The sequence below is a fragment of the Pantherophis guttatus genome, chromosome 16 (assembly GCF_059756535.1).
Source record: "Pantherophis guttatus breed Tessera chromosome 16, ASM5975653v1, whole genome shotgun sequence".
Lineage (NCBI taxonomy): Eukaryota > Metazoa > Chordata > Lepidosauria > Squamata > Colubridae > Pantherophis > Pantherophis guttatus.
This window is the reverse complement of record NC_142078.1, coordinates 10,955,882-10,980,660: the sequence shown is the minus strand read 5'-3', so window position 1 is coordinate 10,980,660 and position 24,779 is coordinate 10,955,882. Positions and strand designations below refer to the sequence as shown.

At 48.0% G+C, this 24,779-nt stretch overlaps 1 protein-coding gene across 21 annotated transcripts in view; it reads left to right on the top strand.

Moving 5' to 3' along the window:
- Positions 1 to 24,779, top strand: part of EHMT1 (euchromatic histone lysine methyltransferase 1) — a 110,355-nt gene that overhangs the window by 66,588 nt on the left and 18,988 nt on the right. For 15 of the 21 annotated variants that reach the window (XM_087880036.1, XM_034425320.3, XM_087880039.1 and 12 more), the window contains 11 exons: positions 173 to 293; positions 2,419 to 2,553; positions 5,754 to 5,899; positions 7,965 to 8,108; positions 14,483 to 14,709; positions 15,438 to 15,611; positions 16,537 to 16,619; positions 17,313 to 17,419; positions 18,432 to 18,554; positions 19,806 to 19,907; positions 22,903 to 23,007. In XM_087880036.1, coding sequence (XP_087736162.1) covers positions 173 to 293; positions 2,419 to 2,553; positions 5,754 to 5,899; positions 7,965 to 8,108; positions 14,483 to 14,709; positions 15,438 to 15,611; positions 16,537 to 16,619; positions 17,313 to 17,419; positions 18,432 to 18,554; positions 19,806 to 19,907; positions 22,903 to 23,007 — 1,467 coding nt within the window. The remainder of the gene's footprint in view (positions 1 to 172; positions 294 to 2,418; positions 2,554 to 5,753; positions 5,900 to 7,964; positions 8,109 to 14,482; positions 14,710 to 15,437; positions 15,612 to 16,536; positions 16,620 to 17,312; positions 17,420 to 18,431; positions 18,555 to 19,805; positions 19,908 to 22,902; positions 23,008 to 24,779) is intronic. The other 6 variants (XM_087880043.1, XM_087880044.1, XM_087880045.1 and 3 more) reach the window with 1 other exon arrangement.

Below are 24,779 nucleotides of genomic sequence, written 5' to 3'. Positions count from 1 at the left end.
AGAGCAGCTTTGTTGCTAAATGTCGCTCAACTGTGCTACTCTGGTCCTCGCCACTTTCAAGAAAAGCAGGGGTGGGGCGGGGGGGGGGGTGGGGGAAAACCGGGACCACCACCGTAACCATGGCAGGCCAGGCCTCCTTCTCCTAAAACAGTTGGTTCTGGTGCTTTTGCAGAGCTCCGAATCCAGCCTCAAGAAGAAAATGATGAAGCGGAAAGGGAAAACGGAGAGCCCTTGGTTGAAACCCACCCGGAAACGGAGGCGGAGAAATAAAAAGAAAAAACCCAACTTGATAGGTAACGGAGTTGGACCGCTCTTCTTCTTATTATTATTACTATTGTTATTTTGGAAGTGCTTCTTTACAGGAGACCCCCAAGGGAAGAGGGTGGGTGATGAAGCTCTCCAGGAGGATGGGTGTGGAGATGCCGGTTGGCAGGACATCTGGAGCCTACAACTTGCCTTCCTCTCCAATCTTGGCTTGTAGAAAAATTTCTTTTGTTCTACAAGACAGAGATGGACCTTTCTGGTTCCTTGTTTTCCGGGCCAAATTTCAGGATCAAAGGCGGTGCACGTGTCAGTTTCCTCTCGGGACGTTTTTAAAATCACAGTCCACCAAACCAGGATTGTGGGCTTCGAAAGGGAGCCCGTGATGCGTTTCGATCCTCTTAACTAGCTACCGGTTAAGAGATAATCCAGGAACTTGGTGGAACATCAGTGGGACTCCTTGACTTTCCCAAAGAGAAATGAGGACCCAGTTTGTGGGGGCAATAAGCTGACTTTGTATAAATATATACAAAAGGATGAAGGCTATTGCTTAACGCACTGTAAGCCGCCCTGAGTCTCCGGAGAAGGGCGGCATATAAATCAAATTAAAAAAAAATAAAAATAAAAATAGAATAGCCGTCTCCAGATGTTCAGAGTAGGTGGAAGAGGCAGCTGCGCCCATCGATATTTCTACAGCTTTGCTGATAGGAGAAGCGACCGGTTGGGTTGAGTTGAGTTGTGTTGTGTTGTCCTCAATCTTGGAAGTTCTCGTTTTGAAACGAGACGCTGGTGGTTTCGCTTGTCCTTCCTTTCAGGAGGAAGTTGTGGGTCCCTGGGTTGATTCTGGATCACCGTTCAATACCTAGGATCGTTTCCTAATGGCTGCTCCATCCGTAGGGAAGGGATGGAGTGGTCCATAGGTCAAAAATCGGCCCTCCTGCTCGAGGTTGTCTTGCTTCTCAACGCGTAGGGGCTACTAAACTCTGGTTCTCGACTCCTTGCAGTTGCTCAGCCTCCCTCTGGATGGTTGTTAATTTTATTTTCCGAAGGGCGATAATTGTGCCGTTGGTTTCACCAAAATCGTCGGGGTTTTTCTGCCCTTGGGTCAACGGAAGCTGGATTGGGCAGAAGGAAGGGCCCAACGATGGGGCAGGGAACCACTCCGCTGGTCCTTGGGCGCCCTTTGCTTCTTCCCACGTGGCAAGGGAGGTGGAGGGCTTTGCGTCTTGTGTGTGCGCACAGCTGTGTGTGTGTGTGTGTCTGTGTTGGAACGTGCATGTGTGAGAGAGATGGAAGTGCGAATGGAGAAGAAGCATGAACTGGCTCCCATATGTTAGCTCTTCCAAGCTTTTGATATCTTGAGTAGAGTGAGCCAAGAGGAACCCAGCTCCCTCCTTCCTTCCTTCCTTCCTTCCTTCCTTCCTTCCTTCCTTCCTTCCTTTTTTCCTTCCTTCCTTCCTTCCTTCCTTCCTTCCTTCCTTCCTTCCTTCCTCTTTCTCTTTCTCTTTCTCTTTCTCTTTCTCTTTCCTCCCTCCCATCCTTTCTTCTTTCTTTTTTCCTTCCTTTATCTCTTTTTCTCTTTCTTCCTTTCCTTTCTTTCTCTTCTCTCCCTCCCTCTCATCCTTTCTTCTTTCTCCTTTCCTCCCTCCCTCCCTTTATCTCTTTTTCTCCTTCTCTCTTTTCCTTTCTCTTTCTCTTCCCTCCCTCCCTCCTTCTCTTTCTTTCTTTCTTTCTCTTTTCCTTTCTCTTTCTCTTCCCTCCCTCCCATCCTTTCTTCTTTTCCTTCCTTCCTTCCTTCCTTCCTTCCTTCCTTCCTTCCTTCCTTCCTTCCTTCCTTCTCCGCAAAGGGAAGCTACCCCCTTTGAAGCTTAACCTTCCTGGTGGCTAAGAACTTTCCCACTGTGCAACAGGAGAAGATCTCCCTCCGATCCACGTGAAGGAGGAGAAGGAGAAAGAGAAGGAGATGGGCCCCAGAGATCAGTGGGCCCAGCGGTTGGCCTTTTAATTGTCCTCCCCTCCGCATCTGTATTTACCGATCCTTCAGAGCGGGTGTTGCTTGCCTCCTTGCCTGTTAAAGCGATGAATGTGGCCTTTGAGGAGAGAGAGAGAGAGACACATGCATTGCTGTTTCTCAATCGACATGCCTTTCAAACCCAGGTTCTGACTCCTACAAGCCCCCCCCTCAGGGGAGCGAAGAAGGGGCTGGGCAGGAGGACAGCATGGAGTACATGGAGGTGCCTCTGCATTCCTTGGATCTGCGGGTGAAGGGGGTTCTCTCTTCGCAATCAGAAGGTGAGTGCGTGTGTCAGGTTTCTAAATATGGCCATGTACCATTTTGGATCTTTGTTTCCTTGAATTCATTTCTCTATATTAAGATGATGCCCCCTGGTGGCTGCTTAACCGGGAGAAGGAGAGCAGGCTGGCGTCCCTTATATATATAGAGAGAGAGTGTGTGTGTGTGTATGTGTGTGTGTGAGACGATGGATCCAATGGAGAGAGAGAGAGAGAGAGCAGCAGTTGGGACGAGGAGTAGATTCCCTTTGGCCCAGCAACCTCAGGAAGAAAGGAGGGAGGTGGAGGCAGAAAAATACCTTGGGAGGATCCTCAAGACATTAAAAAGACTGCTTGCCTCCAGAAGTTGTGGGTGCTTCGTCAATGGAGGTTTTTAAGAAAAAAACCCCAAAAAACCTGGACAGCCACCAACCCCCCCTGTTTGAGCAGGGGGTTGGACTAGAAGACCTCCAAGGGCCCTTCCAGCTCTGTTCTGATTCTGATTGACTAGGGTGGGTCTGGATGCTGCAAAGCCCCTCTATTCAGTGGCGGGGTCTTTAGTAGTTCTTGTTCGAGTGGGTGGGAAGGAGTTTCCCTCCTCTCCCTTCCCACTGGTTAAGAGCCTTTGGCAAGACAGTTTTTGAGAAACTGGCACCCACCCACGTGGTGGAGAGCCATCGATTCCAAGCAGCAGCTGCCGAGAACCAGCCCTGGGGGTTGAATCTAGTTCAAGAAATAGTAGATGACTTTAACCATTCGGAGCAGCCCCCAGGGTTTCGGAATAGCCTGTATGGGAAATGTGGAAGGCCGAACACCCAATCTTACAGTAGTGGCCAAAATTGTGGAAAACCTTTTGGGAAAAAGTGTATTTTTGAGGTTTGATGGCTAATAACACCATCTTTTTTGGGAGTTTCAAGATAATCATATTCCGCTGCTGGAATGGCCTGGGAATAGCCTAGATCAGGGCTCTGCAACTTTAAACACTCAAAAGAGCCATTTGGACCCGTTTCCCACAGAAAAGAAAACACCGGGAGCCACAAAACCCTTCCCGTGCCTGACTATTTCTTGAGCGGCCACAAAACTAGCATATGTAGTTGAATTCAACGTTCCGTTTTCTTCTGAATCTTTTCTCTTCTTGGATTTATCCATGGTTGGCCTACCGGGGGTTGAAAAGCTCAATAAATCGCGTGCCAATGGGTGTCACACATTGGCGGTTGTGACGCATATTTTGAGTAACTGGGAGCCGCAGCACAGGGGTGAAAGAGCCACATGTGGTTCCAGAGCTGCAGGTTGCTGACCTTTTGGCCCAGACCTTAACCCAATTGAAAATCTATAGAGCCGATTAAAGAAACTTGGTTAGTCAGAAGCGACCCAGCAATAAAACCCAGTTAATAGAAGCCATCCTTCAATCTTGGTTTCACATTGTAACATCTGCAGAACTCAAAGACTTGGTTCACTCCATGGGAAGACGTTGTAAGGCCATCATTCATGCTAAAGGTTACCCAACTAAGGATTAACCGACATGGTGATCATTTTTGTATATCTCTTTTTTTTTCTACGTGTTTCACTTTTCTTCTTTATCCTGTAACTGCTATTCTAATAGCAAATCCTTCATAAAAGTTACCGCATTACATTCTTGATTAAATTATCTTTCCATTGATATATAATTTTATGGTAGTACTCCAAAAAAAAGTGGTGTCATTAGCTGGTTTTAGAAAATACACTTCTCCCCAAAAGGTTTCCACAATTTTGGCCACTACCGTCGCTCCGATAGCTGGGCTGAAATCAAAAGACTGCATGTTCCTGTCCTCTCTGGAAGGCTACAGATGTGTAGATCCAATATAGGCACTTTGAAACATCATTCTCCAACTTTGGATGGCTGGGATTTGTTGGCCAAGAATTCTTCTAATTCTCCAAACTGCTGGAGAACAGCAGATCTAAATAGGAACGTCACACAATATGGAGCAAATGGACATTTCTTACAACAAAGAATCCTCTTTTTTTTTTCTCTGTAAATGTTCTTGTGACATGCACACTTGATTGTGAATGCAGCATGGGTGTCCCACAACCCCCATCATTCTTCAAATAAAGCCACCCCTTCCCCCTCCCCTTCAGTCTTCGTCCTTAACCTGGGACATGATATTCAAGGAATGATTTGAGTCTTGTCATCTGCACCTCCATAACTGTCTGGTTTGGTTCTCTAACCCAACAAGACAGACACGGACTTCAGAGGATCATTAGAACTGCAGAAAAAACATTTGCTACCCACCTGCCTTCCATTGAGGACCTGTATCCTGCACGAGTCAAAAAGAGGGCTGGGAAAATATCTACAGACCCCTCGCATCCTGGACATCAACTGTTTCAACTCCTACCCTCAAAACGATGCTATAGAGCACTGCACACCAGAACAACTAGACACAAGGACAGTTTTTTCCACCCCACGCCATCACTCTGCTAAACAAATAATTCCCTCAACACTGTCCAAGTATTCGCTAAGTCTGCACTACTATTAATCTTCTCATCGTTCCCACCACCCATCTCCATCCACTTACGACTGCATGACTCTAACTTTGTTGCTTGTATCCTTACGATTTATATTGATTGTTTCCTAGTATGATTTGATTGCTTATTTGTACCCTATGACTATCATTAAGTGTTGTACCTAATGATTCTTAACAAATGTATCTTTTCTTTTTATGTACACTGAGAGCATATGCACCAAAGACACATATCCTTATGTGTCCAATCACACTTGGCCAATAAAGAATTCTATCTATCTTCTATCTAAAAAGAGAATAACAGAGTTGTTATTCTTGGACCTTGGAGGTCTTCTAGTCCAACCCCCTGCTCAAGAGGGAACCCGATACCATTTCAGACAGATGAGTTGTCCAATCTCTTCTTGAAAACCTCCAGTGATGGAGCAGCCACAACTTCTGGAGGCAACTCATTTCCACCGATCGATTGTGCAAACCGAGGAAGTTCTCCTTATAGCTGAGTTGCTTCTCTCCTTGATTCGTTTCCATCGCTTGCTTTTTCTCCTGCTTTCAGCTGCTTTGGAGGATAGGTTGACCCTCTCTTCTTTGTGGAAGTCCCTTGGGGTAGCCTGCTCTGTCTTACCCTTGTGTAGGAATCTCTTGTGTATTTGTTTTTTCTCCTGCGGGTCTTTCTAATGCTCCCGGAGCAATGGAAACAGTTTTTTTTTCTTCTTCTTTCTCCTGCAGGTCTCTCTAATGGTTCTGGAGCAATGGAAACAGACAGTCTTCAAGAAGTGCCTCTCTGCAGCTGCCGGATGGAAACCCCGAAAAGCCGAGAGATCACCACGTTAGCGAACAACCAGTGCATGGCCACGGAGAGTGTGGATAAGGAGGTAAGGTCCCTTTATGTCTCCTCTCTTCTGCTGCTACTTGTGGGTGACTGTTGGCTGTCTGGTTCACCCGCATATTTTAAAGAGACTGTTAAGCGCAGGAAATCAGGAGCGGTTCAAATGAAGACAGGTTTACTGCACGCTAAGACACTCTGTAGGAATCTGAACTAGTGATGGTCAAAGCAAATCGGAGGTAGAGAAGAGTCAACAGAACTCAAGGTGGGTCGGGCTTGGTTCTCCTGTGGGCGCAAACGGACTCGAGACTAATGACATGCTTGACTCCTCCCTCAGGCTGGTTGTTTCCTACAGACACGTCTGTGGAGATTTTCAGTCATCCAGGTTATGGTTGCCAGAAAGTCCAGTTGCCTCTTGAAAAAGCACTTTTGGGACACCTACAAGCACCTTCAGTCTTGCATTAGGCCTCTGAGCTTCTGCTTCAAACCCTTAAGCTCCTAGGACTAAGACTTGGTTTAACTGTGAGATAACCTAGCCGATCCTGAGCTTCCCAAAGCCTTCCCTTCTGATTGTAGGTTAAGTAAGGTCCACTGCATTTCTTGAAGTTCATGTTTGTCTTCCGATGAGTGGTTTTCAGAGTGGGTGAGATGCGGTGGCGGGAATTCACACATTGCCGGGAAACACTACTTTGGAGTTCACATACAGGAAGGAAGGCAAGGAAGGCAAGGAAAGAAGTAAGTAAGTAAGTGAAAGGAACAAACAGAAACAGGAAGGAAGGAAGGCATGAGAGAAGGAAGGAAGGAAGGAAGGCAAGGAATGGAAGGAAAGTAGGAAGGAAGGAAAGAAATGGAACAGGAAGGAAGGCAAGGAAGGAAGGAAGGCAAGGAACGGAAGGAAAGAAGTAAGTAAGTAAAAGGAACAAACAAACAGGAAGAAAGGAAGGCAGGAGAGAAGGAAGGAAGGAAGGCAAGGAATGGAAGGAAAGTAGGAAGGAAGGAAAGAAATGGAACAGGAAGGAAGGCAAGGAAGGAAGGAAGGAAGGCAAGGAACGGAAGGAAAGAAGTAAGTAAGTAAAAGGAACAAACAAACAGGAAGAAAGGAAGGCAGGAGAGAAGGAAGGAAGGAAGACAAGGAATGGAAGGAAAGAAGGAAGGAAGGAAGGAAATGCAGGAAACACAGACAGGAAGGAAGGAGCCTTGATAGTACAGTGGTCTACGCACCCTGTTATTAACACAGCTGCCTGCAATTTACTGCTGGTTCGAATCTCTCCAAGGCTCAAGGTTGACTCAGCCTTCCATCCTTTCTAAGGTAGGTAAATTGAGGACCCAGTTTGTGGGGGCAATAAGCTGACTTTGTATAAATATACAAAAGTATGAAGGCTATTGCTTAACGCATTGTAAGCTGCCCTGAGTCTCCGGAGAAGGGCGGCATATAAATCAAATTAAAAAAAAAAAAAAAAGAAAGGCCGGAGAGAAGGATGGAAGGAAGGCAGGGAGTGGACGGAAAGGAGGAAGGAAGGAAATGAAGGGAACAGAAAAAGGAAGGAAGGCAGGAGAGGAAGGAAGGAAATGAAGAAGGAAAGAAGGAAATGGAGGAAAGGAAAGCAGGAAGGAAGGAAGGAAGTGGAGGGAACAGAAACAGGAAGGAAGGAAGGAAGAAGGAGAGAAGGAAAGGAGGAAGGTCTTTCCCAAACAAAGCCAACCAAAATTTTGATACGAAATCTCAGCAAAATCCACTCTTTTCCGATCCTTTTTTTTTTTTTTTGGGTGTGTGTGTGTGTGTGTGACTTTTTGCACTTAAATGAGGTTAACTCTTAGTTAACTCTTTGTGAGGCTCCCTCTTCCATCAGATAGCCAAGCGAGAGAGGGAGAGCTGTGGCATCCATGGGTGGTGACCCTCCTGCCCAAAAATACCACATTGCCCTCTGGGTATCCAATTGTCTTCGGGGCTCGGGGGGGGGGGATTTGCTACCTGCCAACCTCCCTGATGCTCAAGAACGTGGGAGAAGGAATTCACGCAGTTCTCTCTTTCACGTCCGTGTGCACGAGCGCTAGTCAGAAATCTCTCTTCCCTCCCTCCCTCCTCTCCTCTCCCCACCCCACCCCACCCTCAGCTGAGCCGATGCACCAACCGCGTGTTGAAATACGAGCTGATGCGCGCGTCGAACAAAGTCCAGCTCTTGGTGTTGTGCGAGGACCACAGAGGGAGGATGGTGAAACATCAGTGCTGTCCTGGCTGCGGCTTCTTTTGCCTGGCGGTAAGCATGGCTCAGTGGTTAAGACGCTGAGCTTGTCCATCTGAAAGGTCGGCAGTTCAAGCGGTTCGAATCCCTAGCGCCGCGGAACGGGGTGAGCTCCCGTGACTTTGTCCCAGCTTCTGCCAACCTAGCAGTTCGAAAGCCCGTAAAAAATGCAAGTAGAAAAATAGGGACTACCTTTGTTGGAAAGGTCGGCAGTTTAGTGGTTCGAATCCCTAGCGCCGTGGAACGGGGTGAGCTCCCATGACTTTGTCCCAGCTTCTGCCAACCTAGCAGTTTGAAGGCACGTAAAAAAAAAATGCAAGTAGAAAAAAAACTAGAGCCCACCTTTGGTGGGAAGGGAACAGCGTTCCGTGCGCCTTTGGTGTTGAGTCATGCCGGCCACGTGACCACGGAGACGTCTTCGGACAACGCTGCCTCTTCGGCTTTGAAACGGAGATGATCACCGCCCCCTAGAGTCGGGAACGACTAGCACATACTGTATGTGCGTGGGGAATCTTTACTTTTTAAGCATCGTAAGGGAGGCTGGATAGCCAGGGACAAAACACTCATGTCCCTTTCCCAGAGACAGTGGCCACGTGGGTTCCCTCTTTATTTGGGCAACAGATAAAATAAGAATAATGATTTATTTTAAAAAAATAAAAATATCCTGGAATGACTCCCACCCAGTCACATGACCTACCCAGCCAGTCATTAGGGCAGAGAACCGGTTGTTAAAAAATACCGGCAACCACAAAACCCTTCTCTCTCTCTCTCTCTCTCTCTCTCTCTCTCTCTCTCTCTCTATCTCTATCTCTATCTCTATCTCTATCTCTATCTCTATCTCTATCTCTATCTCTCTATGTCTCTCTCCCTTCCTCTCTATCTCAGCCCTCTGTCTGTGTATATCTGTTTCTCTCTCTCCCTCTCCCCCCTCTCTCTGTCTCTCTCTCCTCCCCTCTCTATCTCCCCCTCTCTCCTCCTCTCTCTATATTTCTCTGTCTCTCTCTCCCCCTCTCCCTCTCCATCTTCCCCTTCTCCCTCTGTATCTCTCTCTCTCTGTATATCTGTGTTTCTCTCTCTCCCTCTCTCCCCCCCCCCCTCTGTATCTCTTGCATTTCCAAGGCCAGGCGAGGAGTGACTGGGAGGGGAGGGCGAGGGGCGGTGCCAGCCAGTAATGGGACAGGGAGTTGCAGCAGAGGGCCAAAAGAGCCGCATGCGGCTCCTGAGCCGCAGGTTGCTGACTCCTGCTTTATTGGAAGAGGACGATATTCTTCAGGATAAGCTGTCCTGAAAGATGGTGTCCATTCCCTCCCTCTCCTTGAAAACCAAAACAATTTGGCTGAGGGAAAAAGAGAGCCCAGATGAAACCTTGGATTCTCAAATTTGGACGCATCAAAGGGGGGGGAGAAAACCGGGAGCTTCGTTGGCACGGATTGGTCAACCGACAATGCAGGAAGAGTCGGGCTTCAAAAAGCTGAAATGTAGCCTTCAGCAGCTGAGCGCCTCCCAGGGGAATTAAAAAAAAAACCCGCGAGGACCCCTTGAGCTCCGAGCACTTCTTCTTTCAACACTTTTTTTTAAAAAAACAACCCAGGGCTGTGCATTTTCCCAATTGTATCTTTATTCTCCCCTTTAAAAATACATTCTTCCTCTTGGCCGTGACTTGATAGTATTACTGTGTTTCCCCAAAATTAAGACCGGGTCTTATATTAATTTTTGCTTCAAAAGACATATTAGGTCTTATTTGCTAGTTAGGTCTTATTTTGGGGGGAAATACGGTACTAAATGCACCCATCTGGCTGACGATCTTAACTGGGTCTTATTTTGGGGGGGGGTAGGGCTTATATTACGAGCATCTGAAAAATCATGTTAGGACTTATTTTCCAGTTGGTTCTTATTTTGGGGGAAATACGGTACTAAATGCATCCATCTGGCTGACGATCTTAACTGGGTCTTATTTTGGGGGTAGGGCTTATATTACGAGCATCCTGAAAAAAATCATGCTAGGGCTTATTTTCCTGTTGGGTCTTATTTTGGGGGGAAATACGGTACTAAATGCATCCATCTGGCTGACGATCTTAACTGGGTCTTATTTTGGGGGTAGGGCTTATGAGCATCCTGAAAAAAATCATGCTGGGGCTTATTTTCCTGTTGGGTCTTATTTTCGGGGAAACAGGGTAGGATGGCCAGACTGTAGGACAATTGCTATGCTTCTCTCCCCCCCTCCCCAATTCAAGGAGAGTTATCAATGGAAAATTCTCTAGTCTAAAGTCAAGTCAAGTCAATGTTTATTACAGTCAAAGACCAGGAGATTGTCAGCCATCCAGGTCATTGTTGTCCCAAAGGTGCTTTTTCCAAAAGGCAACTGGACTTTCTTGGGGTTGTTGATTTTTTTTGGTCTGGAAAATGTTCTACTTCTCATCCAAGAAGCTTCTTGGACAAGAAACGAAATGTTTTCCAGGAAAAAAAAACCAAGAAATGAGGCATTCTGGGTGCTCTCTGAGCTTGGTTGTTTTTTCTTGCAAACTAGGATTAATAACGTTACCTAGTTTGGGTAATGAAACATCTGCAAGAAAGCAAGCAGAAAAAGCACCAGGGACCCTACGCTTGTCCTCCTCCTCCTCCTCCTCCTCTTTCTCCTCTTTCTTCTCCTCCTCTTTACCCTTTTCTCTCCTCCACAAAGCCCACTCCCTTCCAGCACTGATGACATTACCTAGATGGGCTGCGAAACGCCTGCAGGAAAACCATCCACCACCTAGTTCACAGACCACCAAGGACCCATCATTTCCATCCTATTGAGCTACAAATATTCTCCTTTATTAAAACCAAGAAAGTCCAGTTGCCTTTTGAAAATAAACACCTTTGGGATTCCAGGAGAGTTGACACGCACATCATCAACCGAGCACTTCCTAGGCAGTGGGGGAATTCAATTTTTTTTACTACCGGTTCTGTGGGCGTGGCTTGGTGGGCGTGGCAGGGGAATGATACTGCAAAACCCCATTCCCTCCCCACTCCTGGGAGAAGGATATTGCAAAATCCCCATTCCCTCACCACTCCTGGGGGAAGGATATTACGAAATCCCCATTCCCTCCCCACTCCTGGAGGAAGGATACTGCAAAATCTCCATTCCCTCCCCACTCCTGGAGGAAGGATACTGCAAAATCCCCATTCCCTCCCCATTCCTGGGGGAATGATATTGCAAAATCTCCATTCCCTCCCCACTCCTGGGGGAAGGATATTGCAAAATCCCCATTCCCACCGCACTCCTGGCGGAAGGATACTGCAAAATCTCCATTCCCCTCCCCACTCCTGGGGCCAGCCAGAGGTGGAATTTTCCGGTTTCCCGAACTACTCAAAATTTCCGCTACCGGTTCTCCCGAACCTACTGAATTTCACCTCTGTGCCTAGGACAGAATGAGAATAGGGTGGGAGCAATCGCGATTGAGAACTTTTCACAAACAAAAACGGGGAACATATCTTATCTAAAAGTTGGTTCCTCAAGTTTTCTGGATTTACGGACCGATGGGGGAGGGAATGGTTCTACGCAAGCGACCCGCATACTTGCCCCCCCTCCCATTTCCATGGCCCAGTTGCAACACTGCTTTCTCCTTCCTGGCTTGAATTCCTCTCTCAATTTCTTTCCCTGGGGCTGATTTTTGCCCGTTGTGTTGCCATGCAGTCATTCTGCAGGCAATTCATAGCAAAAAAAAATAAAATAAAAAATTAGAACACCTAAACTATTTCTGTAGGGAAATTGTTCCACTGATGAATTGTTCTAACTGTCAGGAAATTCCTCCTTAGTTCTAAGTTGCTTCTCTCGTTAATTAGTTTCCATCCGTTGCTTCTTGTCCTGCCTTCAGGTGCTTTGGAGAAGAGGGTAACCCCCACTCCTCTGAGTATCTCCTGCACCCCAACCTCCAGCCTATGCTTGCTTGGACTCATTGCTTCGCCTGGTTCTTCTTTTATAGGCTTGAGAGTTTTGCAAAGTTACTTTTTTTTTTTAATGCATTCTTAAAGTGCTTTTTCTCCCTTCTGGTGGGGGCGGGGGAAGTGAAGGCCCATCTGCTGGCATCAGTACACTAAACTGAAGTTTTTTTGAGGTCCGGGTGCCAAGTCTTGCATTTTTGCTTTTAGAGATGCAAAAAGACTACAGCAGAGCTAAAACCAGAAGGGGCCTTGGCTCATATAAGGGACGGCAGCCCCAGCAGTAAAAGTTGCAGATTGTTTTGTGGCTGTGATTGGTGAGGTTGGCAGGCATATAACTGCCTTCCTCCAGTCCCTCTGTGCCTCGGTCTTGAAACTCAACCCCCCCCCCGCCCTCCCCATCCAGCTGCTCCCCGGCATCTTTCTACGCCCCCCTCCTTCCTTTCTCTGTCCTGATTTTTGGAGTGAAGTTGTGCAGAGGGAAGAAGCGATCTTTCAGAAACAGAGGAAGGTGTAGCTTATCTAAAGCCTTGTTGTGATTCTCCATCCTCCAGGTCGTGGTTGTCCCAAAGGTGCTTTTTCAGGAGTTTCTTTTTTCTTTTTTTTCCCTTTTGAAGACGTTTCGCTTCTCATCCGAGAAGCTTCTTCAGCTCTGACTGGATGGTGGTGGTGGGGAATGGAAGGATTTTATATTCCTTGCAGGCAGCTGGCCCCTTGCATCCTTTGAGAGGGTCGTTGAGGCCACTTGGAGGTTTATCTGTGTCCTCTAAAAGGATGCAAATAACCCGCTGCCTGCAAGGAATATAAAATCCTTCCATTCCCCCACCATCCAAGTCAGAGCTGAAGAAGCTTCTCGGATGAGAAGCGAAACGTCTTCAAAAGAAAAACCAGGAAGTCCAGTTGCTTCTTGAAAAGGCGCCTTTGGGACAGAACTGGAGGACGGAGAATCTCGACAGGCTTTTAGCTATGCAATTTGGGATGAACACCCTTGGAATGGGGTGGGAGTAGGAATGGATTTCCAGAAGGGGGGAAAAAATGCAGATTACAGGAACCAGGAGCGCCACTCAGGTGACCCTGAGGACACAGACAAACCTCCAAGTGGCCTCAGTGACCCCTCTAAAAAAGAATGCAAATGGCCAGCTGCAAGGAGTATCAATCCTTCCATTCCCCACCATCCAGTCAGAACTGAAGAAGCTTCTCGGATGAGAAGCGAAACGTCTTCAAAAGAAAAACAACAACAACAACCAAGGAAGTCCAGTTGCCTCCTGAAAATAGCACCTTTGGGTGCAGCTTATCTCTCACAATTTGACAACTCGGAGGCAAGAGAACCGGCGTCCTTGGGAAGTTCTGGGCTTCCCCCTCCTCGCTGGTGGTGATTAAGCAAAGTCTGGATTGCCATCTGTTAGCAAAGCCTCCCCGCATTGCAGATCCTTCGTGGTGTGGGCAGTTTGAACCAGAGACCTAGAAGTTCTTCGCTAACAACCCCGATTGTTTGCTCGGTGCCGTCATGAGCAAGTCAGGGTAAAGTTGCCCGTTTCTTGCTCCCCCCCCCGAGTCCTGCCAGTCTTCCCATCTTTCCCTCTCTCTCCCTCCCTCCCTGGCCCCCTAATTTGAGACCCATACCCATTTTTCACTTCCTCGAGTGATGTTCTCTAGCCTCTGCATACAGGAAAATCCTGGACTTAACAACGGCCCGCTTAGTGGTGAGCCTTGGTGGTGCAGCGGACTAAGTGCTGTTATGTAGCACTTAGTTGCCAGCTGCCTGCAATTAGTGCGAGTTCGATTCTCAACCAGGCTCAAGGTTGACTCAGCCTTCCATCCTTCCGAGGTAGGTAAATTGAGGACCCGGATTGTGGGGGCAATAAGCTGACTTTGTAGACACACCGCTTATGGGGGAGCCAAAAGCCCTAATAAGCAGGTATATACAAAAAATGAAGGCTATTGCTATAAGTGCATTGTAAGCTGCCCTGAGTCTTCGGAGGAGGGCGGCATATAAATTATAAATAAACAAACAAACAAACAAACAAATAAATAATAGTGACCATTCAAAGTTAACGCCGGCCCTGAGGAAAAGCGACTTGGGATCGTTTTTCACACTTAACGTTGCGGGGTCCTCCCTGCTGTTACGTGATCGGAATTCAGTCGTTTGGTGACTGATTCACGGTTAGGATGGTTGCAGTGTCCCGTGGGAGGCGGGGAGACATGATCCCCTTTGCCGCCCTTCTAACCAGCCAAGTCCAATAGGGAAGCTAGATCCGCTTAGCAGCCGCGGGGCTAACTTAACCGACCGCGGTGATTCACCTCGCCGCCGTGGTTAAGAAAAAAGCTGTAAAAACGGGGCGAAGCTCACATAACAAATGTCTCGCTTTAGCAACAAAAATGTTGGTCGTAAGTCAAGGCTTTTTTTATTATTATTATTTTTTATTTTTTTATTTTTATTTTTTTTTACCCTTTGCAATTCCTTCCAGGGCGCTTTCATGGAGTGCCAGCCGGAAAGCGGTATCTCTCACCGGTTCCACAAGGAGTGCACTTCCCACGTCAAAGGCATGAGCTACTGCCCCCATTGTGGGGAGGAGGCCTCCAAGGCGAAAGAGGTCACGGTGGCCAAGGCGGACACCACCTCCACCCTGCTGCTGACCTTGGAGCAGAAGAAACCAGGTGCTTTAGAAGGAAAGGCTGACACAACCACTGGAAGGTAAGTCACAGCTTTCCCCACTTGTTTGAACCTTCCCCTTCCTCCCTCCCTTGCAAAGCAGATTGATTGGAGAGAAAAGGATCGCAAGAGAATACACTGTTTGCTGTTCTGCACATCAAAAGGATCGTGTTGGGAAGTCCGGGACTGGGAGCCACAGATACACTACGCAAACAGCTTGCAGTATTATCTTGAAATCTCCTGGTCTCCACTATGTGTGCGTGGGGTGAAGGATGCGATTTTTGTAGGCAATCTCTCCTTTGTCTGATTCTTCCCCCTCCACAATGCAGAACAGAGAAACGAAAGGGATTTTAAGAGAGTAAGCTGTTTTGTTTTTCTACACATCGAAAGCAGTGCAGTTGCCCTGGCAGCAGGAAAGGAAAGTTGGCCTACAGACATAGTTTGCTTTTGTTTTCCGCACCCTGGCTCGCAGAGAGAGAGATTGGAGAGAAAGGGATTTGAAGAGATTGAGCTGTTCGCGTAGTGTACCTGCGGCCCCAGGCTGCCAGTATAATGTGGAGAAGACAATAAGCAGGCATTCAAGCATCCCAAAGGGTGGAGGTGTGGTGAGGAGGCAAACAAAAATTGAAAGTGTGAAACTGGGTAGTCTTGTATCTTTCCAGTTGGAAAGTAAGAGTTGTGATCGCGTGATTTCCCATTTTAGGGACTGCTTCATTTAGCAAAAAAGACGTGTGTTGCTTGACTATGGGATTTTGTCCTCTTGGGTTCAGTTTCAGCGGGCCTGCAACCCAGCAACCGGAAGAAGTGAGAAGTGAGAACTTGTCCACCGAGGTGTTCGATTTGGCTGGGACATCGCTGTTTCCTAAGCCACCTCCGACTGGTTTACCCCAAGGGCCAGTTAAAGAAACGTTGGAGAGCGCCTTGATTGCCCTGGATTCAGAAAAGTAAGTGCAAACTACCCGTATTTTTTGGAGTATAAGATGCACCTTAGTTTTTGGGAAGGAAAATAAGAAAAAAAAAAATCTGCTTCTGCCTACCAGCATCCATCTGGCTAGCGTCCTGTCAGTGTGTGTGTGTGAGAGAGAGTTGAGGGCTGTTTGGAAACTGAAACAGTATTTGCTGTGTGAGCCACAAGGAGACAGCAAGGAGCCTGGGCGTGGCTTAGCTACACTGTTTTGTACTAAAGTTGCATACTGTGCTGATCTCTGAAACTAAAACTGAAACTTCTCTGCTTGTGTTTTGCTTGTATTTACTACCACGTTGGAAAACCTGCTTTTGGTATTGTATATTTTATATTATATATAAAGAGAAGTTATCGAATCCTGCTGAATCAGTTACTTGTGTGGGCTCTCTGGATGTGATTGCTGATGCAAACTCTGACACGTCCTTGCAGCAAATAGCAAACAGCCAGATCAGCTTCAGCACATTATTGCATCCTGATTCAGCACGAGCAACTGATTGGCGGGTGGATCAGCCTCCTGGAATACTCCCAATCAGCTGTTTCCAGGCTGCAGGGATTGCCACAGACCATTGCCGCCTCCGTGCTTCGTGTTTTTGGCTACATTTGGTATATAAGACGCAAATTTTCACCCTCTTGGGGGGGGGAAATGTGCGTCTTATACTCCGAAAAATACGGTAAGTTGGTTGGGGCTTCTGTTGTCAGGACCATGAACTCTGGAATCACGGAAGGTCAGGATCTCCTGCATTGGCTCGTTCTCCAGACTGCCCTGATTAAGTTGACCACATCCAGCTAAGCTAATCAAATATCGACACTTTCTTGGTGGGAATCAAAGTGAAATTCTTTAGGGGAACTCAAAGAATCCCGTGTTTTTGCTTGCTTGAAATTAAACTCTTCCTCTGCTTTCGCAGACCCAAGAAATTACGATTTCACTCGAAGCAGCTGTACTTCTCAGCCAGGCAAGGGGAGCTTCAGAAGGTCCTCCTTATGCTGGGTGAGTAAAATTCCTCCTCCCCACCACACCCCCAGCATTTAACAACGTACATTGCAACTAGTAGAGAGTCTCGATTTGAGGGATGGGATCTTTAGACTGCATTTGTCTGGAATGGTATAGATCCGTGATGGCGAACCTATGGCATGCGTGCCACAGGTGGCACGCGGAGCCATATTAGTGGGCACGGCAGCTCAGCTCTGGGGCGCATGCGCGCGCCGGCCAGCTGATTTTCGGGCGTTCTGGGCCCATCAGAAGTAGGGAAACAGGCTGTTTCCTGCCTCTGGAGGGCCTGGGGGTGGGGTGGGGAAGGCCCGTTTTTCTTTCTTACCTGGCTCCAGATCCTCTCTGTATCTGGGAAGGGCAAAAACAGCCTTTCCCACTCCCTTGGAGGCCCTACGGAGGCTGAAAGGGCCCATTTCCCGACTCCCGGTGGGACAGGAAGTGACGTTTTTTCCTGTCCCTAGCCTCCAGAGACTCCTAGAGAGGCTCCTAGAGACTCCTAGAGAGGCTCCTAGAGACTCCTAGAGAGATTCTGGAGGCTGGGGACAGCAAAAAATGTCACAGGTGGTTTTCTTGAGGGTGGGGGGCCTCTGTTGTAACTTTGAACGGTTGCTAAACAACTGGTCATAAGTCAAGGATTGCCTGTAAAGGAAATCGGGTTTTGTCTTCTCCCCCTTTTCCCCTCCCACTCAGTGGACGGGATCGATCCCAACTTCAAAATGGAGCACCAGAGTAAAAGGACGCCTCTTCATGCAGCCGCAGAATCGGGACACGTGGAGATCTGTCACATGCTACTTCAGGTTCATCCTTAATTTATTTTATTTTTTTTTTAAAAAAAGTTTATTTCCTAACCGGGGGTAGCTCCCTTCCCTTCCTAGAGAGCCAAATCAATCGGGGATATTGAGCGTCTGTTTCTTTCATTAAGCAGATGCTGAGTTTGTTCTAAAAGCAATCAACATTACTGATTACCAAGCTCCCTCTAGATCCATAATCCTTGCCCTGGCTATTGGCTCCAGGGTTGAGGAAGATAAAGGCTGGGGTGGAATCAGGTAGCCTTCCAATTGTATAGACAATAGGTTGCTTCGTCTGGATCAGGGGTCAGCAACCTGTGGCTCTGGAGCCGCATGTGGCTCTTTCACCCCTCTGCTGCGGCTCCCTGTCACTCCCTGTCACTCAAAATTGGCATCACAACCGCCAATGTGCGACACCCACCGGCACGTGATTTATTGAGCTTTTCAACCCCCGGTAGGCCAACCATGGATAAATCCAATGGACCAGCACTATGGATGGTTGGGGTACCAGCTCAGGACCATGGATTGGGGTACCAGCTCAGGACCATGGATTGGGGTGCCAGTTCAGCACCATGGATGGTTGGGGTATCAGTTCAGCATCATGGAGAGCTGCCTATGGAATCCCCAGCTAGTTGCCAAGTTCTTTGAGGATGGCTTAGACTGGCCTACTTGATAGACCTGTTGGGAGGAAAGAGTAGAGTTCAGAGAATGCTGTGCATCTCTTGGGCTTCTCGGGGAAAAAAAAAAGCGAAAGAAGAGAGAGCAATTCCACAATGGCAATGTTTTTATGGGTTCTGTGCAGCCCCGGAACCCATAAGTCACTTTTTGTAGAGCAGGTGGTAGTATCTGCACAACATCCCTAAGCCACAAACTTAGCAAATCTCATTGCATCCTAGCGTGAGTCATGAACCTGACCAAAATGTCGGGTTTAAGCAGCTTGGCTTGTTGGCAGTATTAAAAAAAAAAAAGCTAACTGTGGTTCTTTCTTTGTGTTCTGTGTTCGCACGGTACCTCTGTACAGGCTGGCGCTAACATAGACACCTGTTCTCAGGACCAGAGGACTCCCCTTATGGAAGCAGCAGAGAATAACCATCTGGAAACTGTGAAATACCTCATTAAGGCTGGAGCATTGGTAGACCCCAAGGTAAGGCTTGGTTTGTTTTCTTAAACTTGGTTTCCAAAGGAGCCACACTGGGTGCAATTCCTGGTTTGCAATCCGTAAATGGTGCATTCTCGTCACCTGCCAGGCCAAACGCTTTTCACGTTAGCATCAAGTAGAAACACAATCATCAGTTGAGTTGAAGATCTCACAGTTGCACTGCTGTTGATGTAGGTGTTCAGCCCTAGATTCCTACCTACCAAATGTAGAACAGAACAGAACAGAACAGAACAGAACAGAACAAAAGGACAGAACAGAAGAGAGAATTCAATGGAGCGGAACGGAACAGAATGGAAAGGACAGAATAAAACTGAGTAGAGTAGAAAAGAAGAGAAGAGAATAAAATAAAATAGGAAACTTTATTGTCACTTTAAATATACACTAATTAGTATACATTAAAATGAAATTTTGTCCCATTCAGCTCTCAAAAGATAACCATCATGCATATACCCACATACACACATATATATGACACAGAGAAACATCTAGCTTGAATGTATACACATACATGGCAGGGGGGAAAAAAAGAATCCTGCGAATTTAGAAGACGAATGGCCTAAGGATCAAAGCTTTTACAGAATCTAGTAGTCCTGCTATAGATACTTTGAAACCCCCTCCCAGAGGGAAGCAACAGAAACAGACCATGAAGTGGGCATGCGGGGTCTCCAACAATGTTTCGAGCCCTAACCACATAGCCCTTATAAGCAGCATCCTGAATAACGGGAAGTGAGCTCCCTATAATCTTCTCCGCTGTCCTCGCCACTCTCCGTAGGGACTTTCTATCTGAGGCACTGCGGCCATCAAACCAAACGGGGATGCAGTTTGTTAAAACGCTCTCAGTCGTGTCTCTGTAAACAATGGCCAGGACAGAAGGGAGAAAGATGAGAGTTTGGATGTGCAGCTAATGCATTCGAGATGGTTTTGCAGTGCCGCTTAATACTTTTTAAGTCAAGAGCTTGGATTTCAATCTCTTGACTCTCGTAGCAATGGCACTGACAGCGTCCAAAGCAAGCTGTTGTTAAACAGCAACAGAGCACTCCTGCTGCTACGCAGGGCAGCTATGAAATCACTTTGCCAGAAATTATATGGCCAGCCAAAAACTATCTGGCTAAAATCCAGAGGGTTTCTGAGCTAATTTATCACCCCATCCATGGTGTCGGGTTTTCCTCACCTTCTAATCCCCCCCTCCCCCGGCTCCGCTGACCCCCTCCACCTGATTACCTGTGTTTGGTTTAGGATGCTGAAGGATCCACCTGTTTGCACCTGGCAGCGAAGAAGGGCCATTACGACGTGGTGCAGTACCTCCTGTCTAATGAACAAACGGACGTCAACTGCCAAGTGAGTGACGTTGCTTCTTGACCGGGACCGGCATTTGTCTGGCTACCCATTCCTCTTTTGGTAGAACAGCTAAAACATGACTTTTTAAGTTGGTATAGAGCTGGAAGGGACCTTAGAGATCTTCCAGTCCAGCCCCCTGCTCAAGCAGGAGATCTTCTTACCATTTGAGACAAGTGGCTGTCCAAACTTTTCTTAAAAACCTCCAGTGATGGAGTCTCCACAGCTTAAAGCAAGCAGTTCCACTGATTAATTGTCCTCACTGTTAGGAAGTTTCTCCTTGGTTCTAGGTTGCTTCTCTACTTGATTAGTTTCCATCCATTGTTTCTTGCCTTGCCTTCTGGTTCTATGGAGAATAAGTTGACCCCCTCTTCTTCGTGGCAGCCCTTAGATAGCAACAGCACTTAAGACTTACTATACCGCTTTACAGTGCCTTACAGCCCTTTCTCTAAGCGGTTTACAGAGTCAGCCTATTGCCCCCCCCCCCAACAATCTGGATCTTCATTTTACCCACCTCGGAAGGATGGAAGGCTGAGTCAACCTTGAGCCTCGTGAGTTTCGAACTGCCAAATTGCAGGCAGCCGGCAGGCAGCAGAAGTAGCCTGCAGTATTGCACTCTAACCACCACACCACCGTAGGTTCATAGATATTCAAAGACTGCTATCATATCACCCCAGTCCTCCTCTTCATTAGACTTAAAAAGGTTCCCCTCGCACATCTGTGCTAGTCGTTCCCAACTCTAGGGGGCGGTGCTCATCTCCGTTTCAAAGCCGAAGAGCCAGCGCTGTCCGAAGACGTCTCCGTGGTCATGTGGCCGGCATGACTCAACGCCAAAGGCGCACGGAACGCTGTTCCCTTCCCACCAAAGGTGGCCCCTATTTTTCTACTTGCATTTTTTACGTGCTTTCGAACTGCTAGGTTGGCAGAAGCTGGGACCAGTCATGGGAGCTCACCCCGTTCCGCGGCACTAGGGATTCGAACCGCTGAACTGCCAACCTTTCTGATCGACAAGCTCAGCGTCTTAGCCACTGAGCCACCGCGTCCCAACCTTTACCTTCATTAGACTTTAGACATACCCAAATCCTGCAACTCGTTCTTATGACTTATGGATACACGTACAACTGATGTCCCTTATGGGTTCTGGTGGCCGGGACTCCAACCCCCACCATCCTTTCCCCAATTGCCCAGCTTTCAGGAGGTGGATGGGAGTCAGCCCAGAAAGGCTGTGGCTTATCTGTCCCTGCTTTGCGATCCGTTCTAGCCAGAATTAACGGAGCCCACGCATCCTTCTCGTTCTCTCATGCTCGCAGTTGCCTTGCAACCAAGGCATTTCAGGTTGTTCTCTGAGTCACCGAAAGGACATCTCTTCCCCCTCCCTCCCCCTCTTTTTTTTCCCCTGACTGTTTGGCCTTCTCTAGGCCTCTCCACCAGAATCGGTTGAAAAACAGCCTGATGTGGTTGCAGGAGAGGAACATGGCCTCAACTTCCCAGCAGTCTGTTTGTGGCCTCCTTGAGCCCTTACAGCGTGGGCTGGGCTGAAAATAGGGGACTGGCAACGGGGTTGCCCGTACGCAGCGTGGTTACCATGGGTGGCACAACGCATCACCAAGCAGCCAGCGACCGAGAAGCAAACAATACCCTAATTTAGAAACTTAACAAGAGAACAGAAAACGACAGCCCAATCGAGAAACCGCCGAGTCCATTCCCACCAACATTTGACAGGTCATATAAAATAAGAGCAAACCCTACTCCCTTACTAGCACTGATGATGTTACCTTGCTTGGTAATGAAATGTCTGCAAGAAAACAACCGAGCCCAGAGAGCACCAAGGACCCCACAGTCCTCCTCCTCCCCCCTTTCTCCACTTTATGAACCCCACTCCCTCCTAGCACTGATGATGTTAACTAATCAGGTCATGAAACATTTGGAGGAAAGCAACCAAGCTCAGGGAGCACCCACAGTATTGCCCTTTCGAATAGAATAGAATTTGTTTTTTGTTTTTTTTTAATTTGATTTATATGCCGCCCTTCTCCAGAGACTCAGGGCGGCTTACAGTGCATTAAGCAATAGCCTTCATACTTTTGCATATTTATACAAAGTCAGCTTATTGCCCCCACAAACTGGGTCCTCATTTAACCTACCTTAGAAAGGATGGAAGGCTGAGTCAACCTTGAGCCTGGTAAGATTCGAACCTGCAGAAATTGCAGGCAGCTGTGTTAATAACAGGGTGCATTAAACCACTGTACTACCAAGGCTCCTTTTATTGGCCAAGTGTGATTGGACACACAAGGAATTTGTCTTGGTGCATAAGCTCTCGGTGCACATAAAAGAAAAGGTAACATTCGTCAAGAATCATAAGGTACAACTTTCAGAGCCGTACATTGCAACTGGGAAAACCATAACCTTGACTCTATGCACTTTCGTTGGCAGGGTGATGTCTCTGCTTTTTAGGATGCTAGGATCCATCTAGACTAGTGATGGCTAACCTTTTTCCCATCGCGTGCCAGGAGGAGTGGGTGGGGGAGGTTCGCGCACGCTCGTGCCCACACCCATGATTCTATGCGCCCCACCCTGCGCATGTGTGCGCAAGCCCCCCTCGCCCCCTCTGCTCCTGGCACACAATGGCCCGGTAGACCTGTTTTTCTTTCTCACCTGGCTCCAGATCCTCTCTATGCATCTGGGGAGGGCTAAAACAGCTTTCCCCACACCCCCCCAGGCCCTCCGGAGACAGGAAGCAGCCGGTTTCCCTACTTCTGGTGGGCCCAGAAGGCCCATAAATCAGCTGGCTGGTGCGCACATGCGTGCCAGAGCTGAGCTGGCGTGCCCACTGATATGGCTACGCGTGCCGCCTGTCGCACGCGTGCCATAGGTTCGCCATCACGGATCTAGACTCTTGCAATCCCCACCCCACCCCCATACCATAATATTCTACCTCCAGGGTAGGCAGTGCCCTGTCAGGCTTTGGTATCCGCTCAAGTGTTGTTCCTTTCTTGCCAAGGATGACGGAGGCTGGACGCCGATGATATGGGCTACGGAGTACAAGCATGTGGAGCTGGTGAAGCTTCTCTTGGCCAAAGGCTCTGACATCAACATCCGAGATAACGTAAGTTGGGCGGGATGGACACACCTCTCATTTGAGGGACCAGCCAGCTTAGATGCAGAGAACCTGGATTTCATCAGAATCTGAGAGCAATTGGAGAATCTGTGGAGGTTTTCGGTCGTCCAAGTCATGGTTGTCTCAAAGGTGCTTTTTTTTCCCCAAAAAGCAACTAGGCTTGGTTTGTTTTTCATGGAAGACGTTTCGCTTCTTGTCCAAGAAGCTTCTTCAGTTTTGACTGAATGGTGGAGAATGGGAGGATTTATATTCCTTGCAGTCATCTGGTCGTTAGCGCTCATTCTGAGAGTCATTGAGGCCTGTGATGTTTCCCTGTGTCAGATATATGTGTGTGTGGGTATATGCATAAGGGTTCTCTTTTGAGATCTGAATGCAACGAAATTTCCTTTTAATGTAGGCTGATTAGGGTACATTTAAACTGACAAAGTTCTGTTCTAGTCTAGTCTTCCCTTCTTCCTTTCCTTTCCTTTCCTTTCCTTTCCTTTCCTTTCCTTTCCTTTCCTTTCCTTTCCCTTCCCTTCCCTTCCCTTCCCTTCCCTTCCCTTCCCTTCCCTTCCCTTCCCTTCCCTTCCTTTCCTTTCCTTTCCTTTCCTTTCCTTTCCTTTCCTTTCCTTTCCTCTCCTCTCCTCTCCTCTCCTCTCCTCTCCTCTCCTCTCCTCTCCTCTCCTCTCCTCTCCTCTCTCTCTCCTCCCCTCTCCTCTCGCTGTCTTCCAAAGAGTGGCCTTTGTTTTTGAAACTGACAAAGTTCTGTTCTAGTCTAGTCTTCCCTTCTTCCTTTCCTTTCCTTTCCTTTCCTTTCCTTTCCTTTCCTTTCCTTTCCTTTCCTTTCCTTTCCTTTCCTTTCCTTTCCTTTCCTCTCCTCTCCTCTCCTCTCCTCTCCTCTCCTCTCCTCTCCTCTCCTCTCCTCTCCTCTCCTCTCCTCTCCTCTCCCCTCCCCTCCCCTCCCCTCCCCTCTCCTCTCCTCTCCTCTCCTCTCCTCTCCTCTCCTCTCCTCTCCTCTCCTCCTCCCCTCCCCTCCCCTCCCCTCCCCTCTCCTCTCCTCTCCTCTCCTCTCCTCTCGCTGTCTTCCAAAGAGTGGCCTTTGTTTTTGAAGTGCAGATGGACTGCTGTATCTTGTCCTGATACCTTTGGGTCCTCCCGTGCTATTGGGCGGCATCCAACTGATGAGAAAGGAAGATTCTCTTGATGTTCTCCATGATTACAATCTGACTCAAGGAAGGGGAATAAAGAAAGGGGGTTGTACAAGAGGATTTTTCCTCCGACCAGCCCTTCTTTTCAAGACTTAAGAGAGAGGCGGGAGGCTGAACTTCAGACAAAGCCAGAAACGAGAATCCCTTAACGCTCAAGAATAAATCCTTTCTCCGCCCAAGCGATCAGCCTCTTGCGACTTGCAGGGCTCGAGAAAAAGAAGGAGAAGCCGAACGAAGTGTTTTAACGGTGGCCTGCAGGCAGCTTCTGGCCTGGAACCCATCCTGATGCGAGTGTTCTGCAGTTTTTCCCCTTCTTCCCACCCTCCCAATCTGTCTAAGGCTGGCTGTCCTAGAGGGATGTGTCATCTGGAGATCTCCCAAGGGCTTTCCTAACTCCCGAAATCTTTTCCCTCCGCCGTCTGTGGCATTTCCCCCATGGATGCACCCTGAGCGTGCTGTGCCTTGCAAACAAATGAATCATCTGTCCTTGAAAGGGGGTGGTGGGGGGGGGGGAGAGAGAGAGATAAATCAGGTCCTCCCCCTCCCATCAGGGATTTCGGAGGTGGCTGT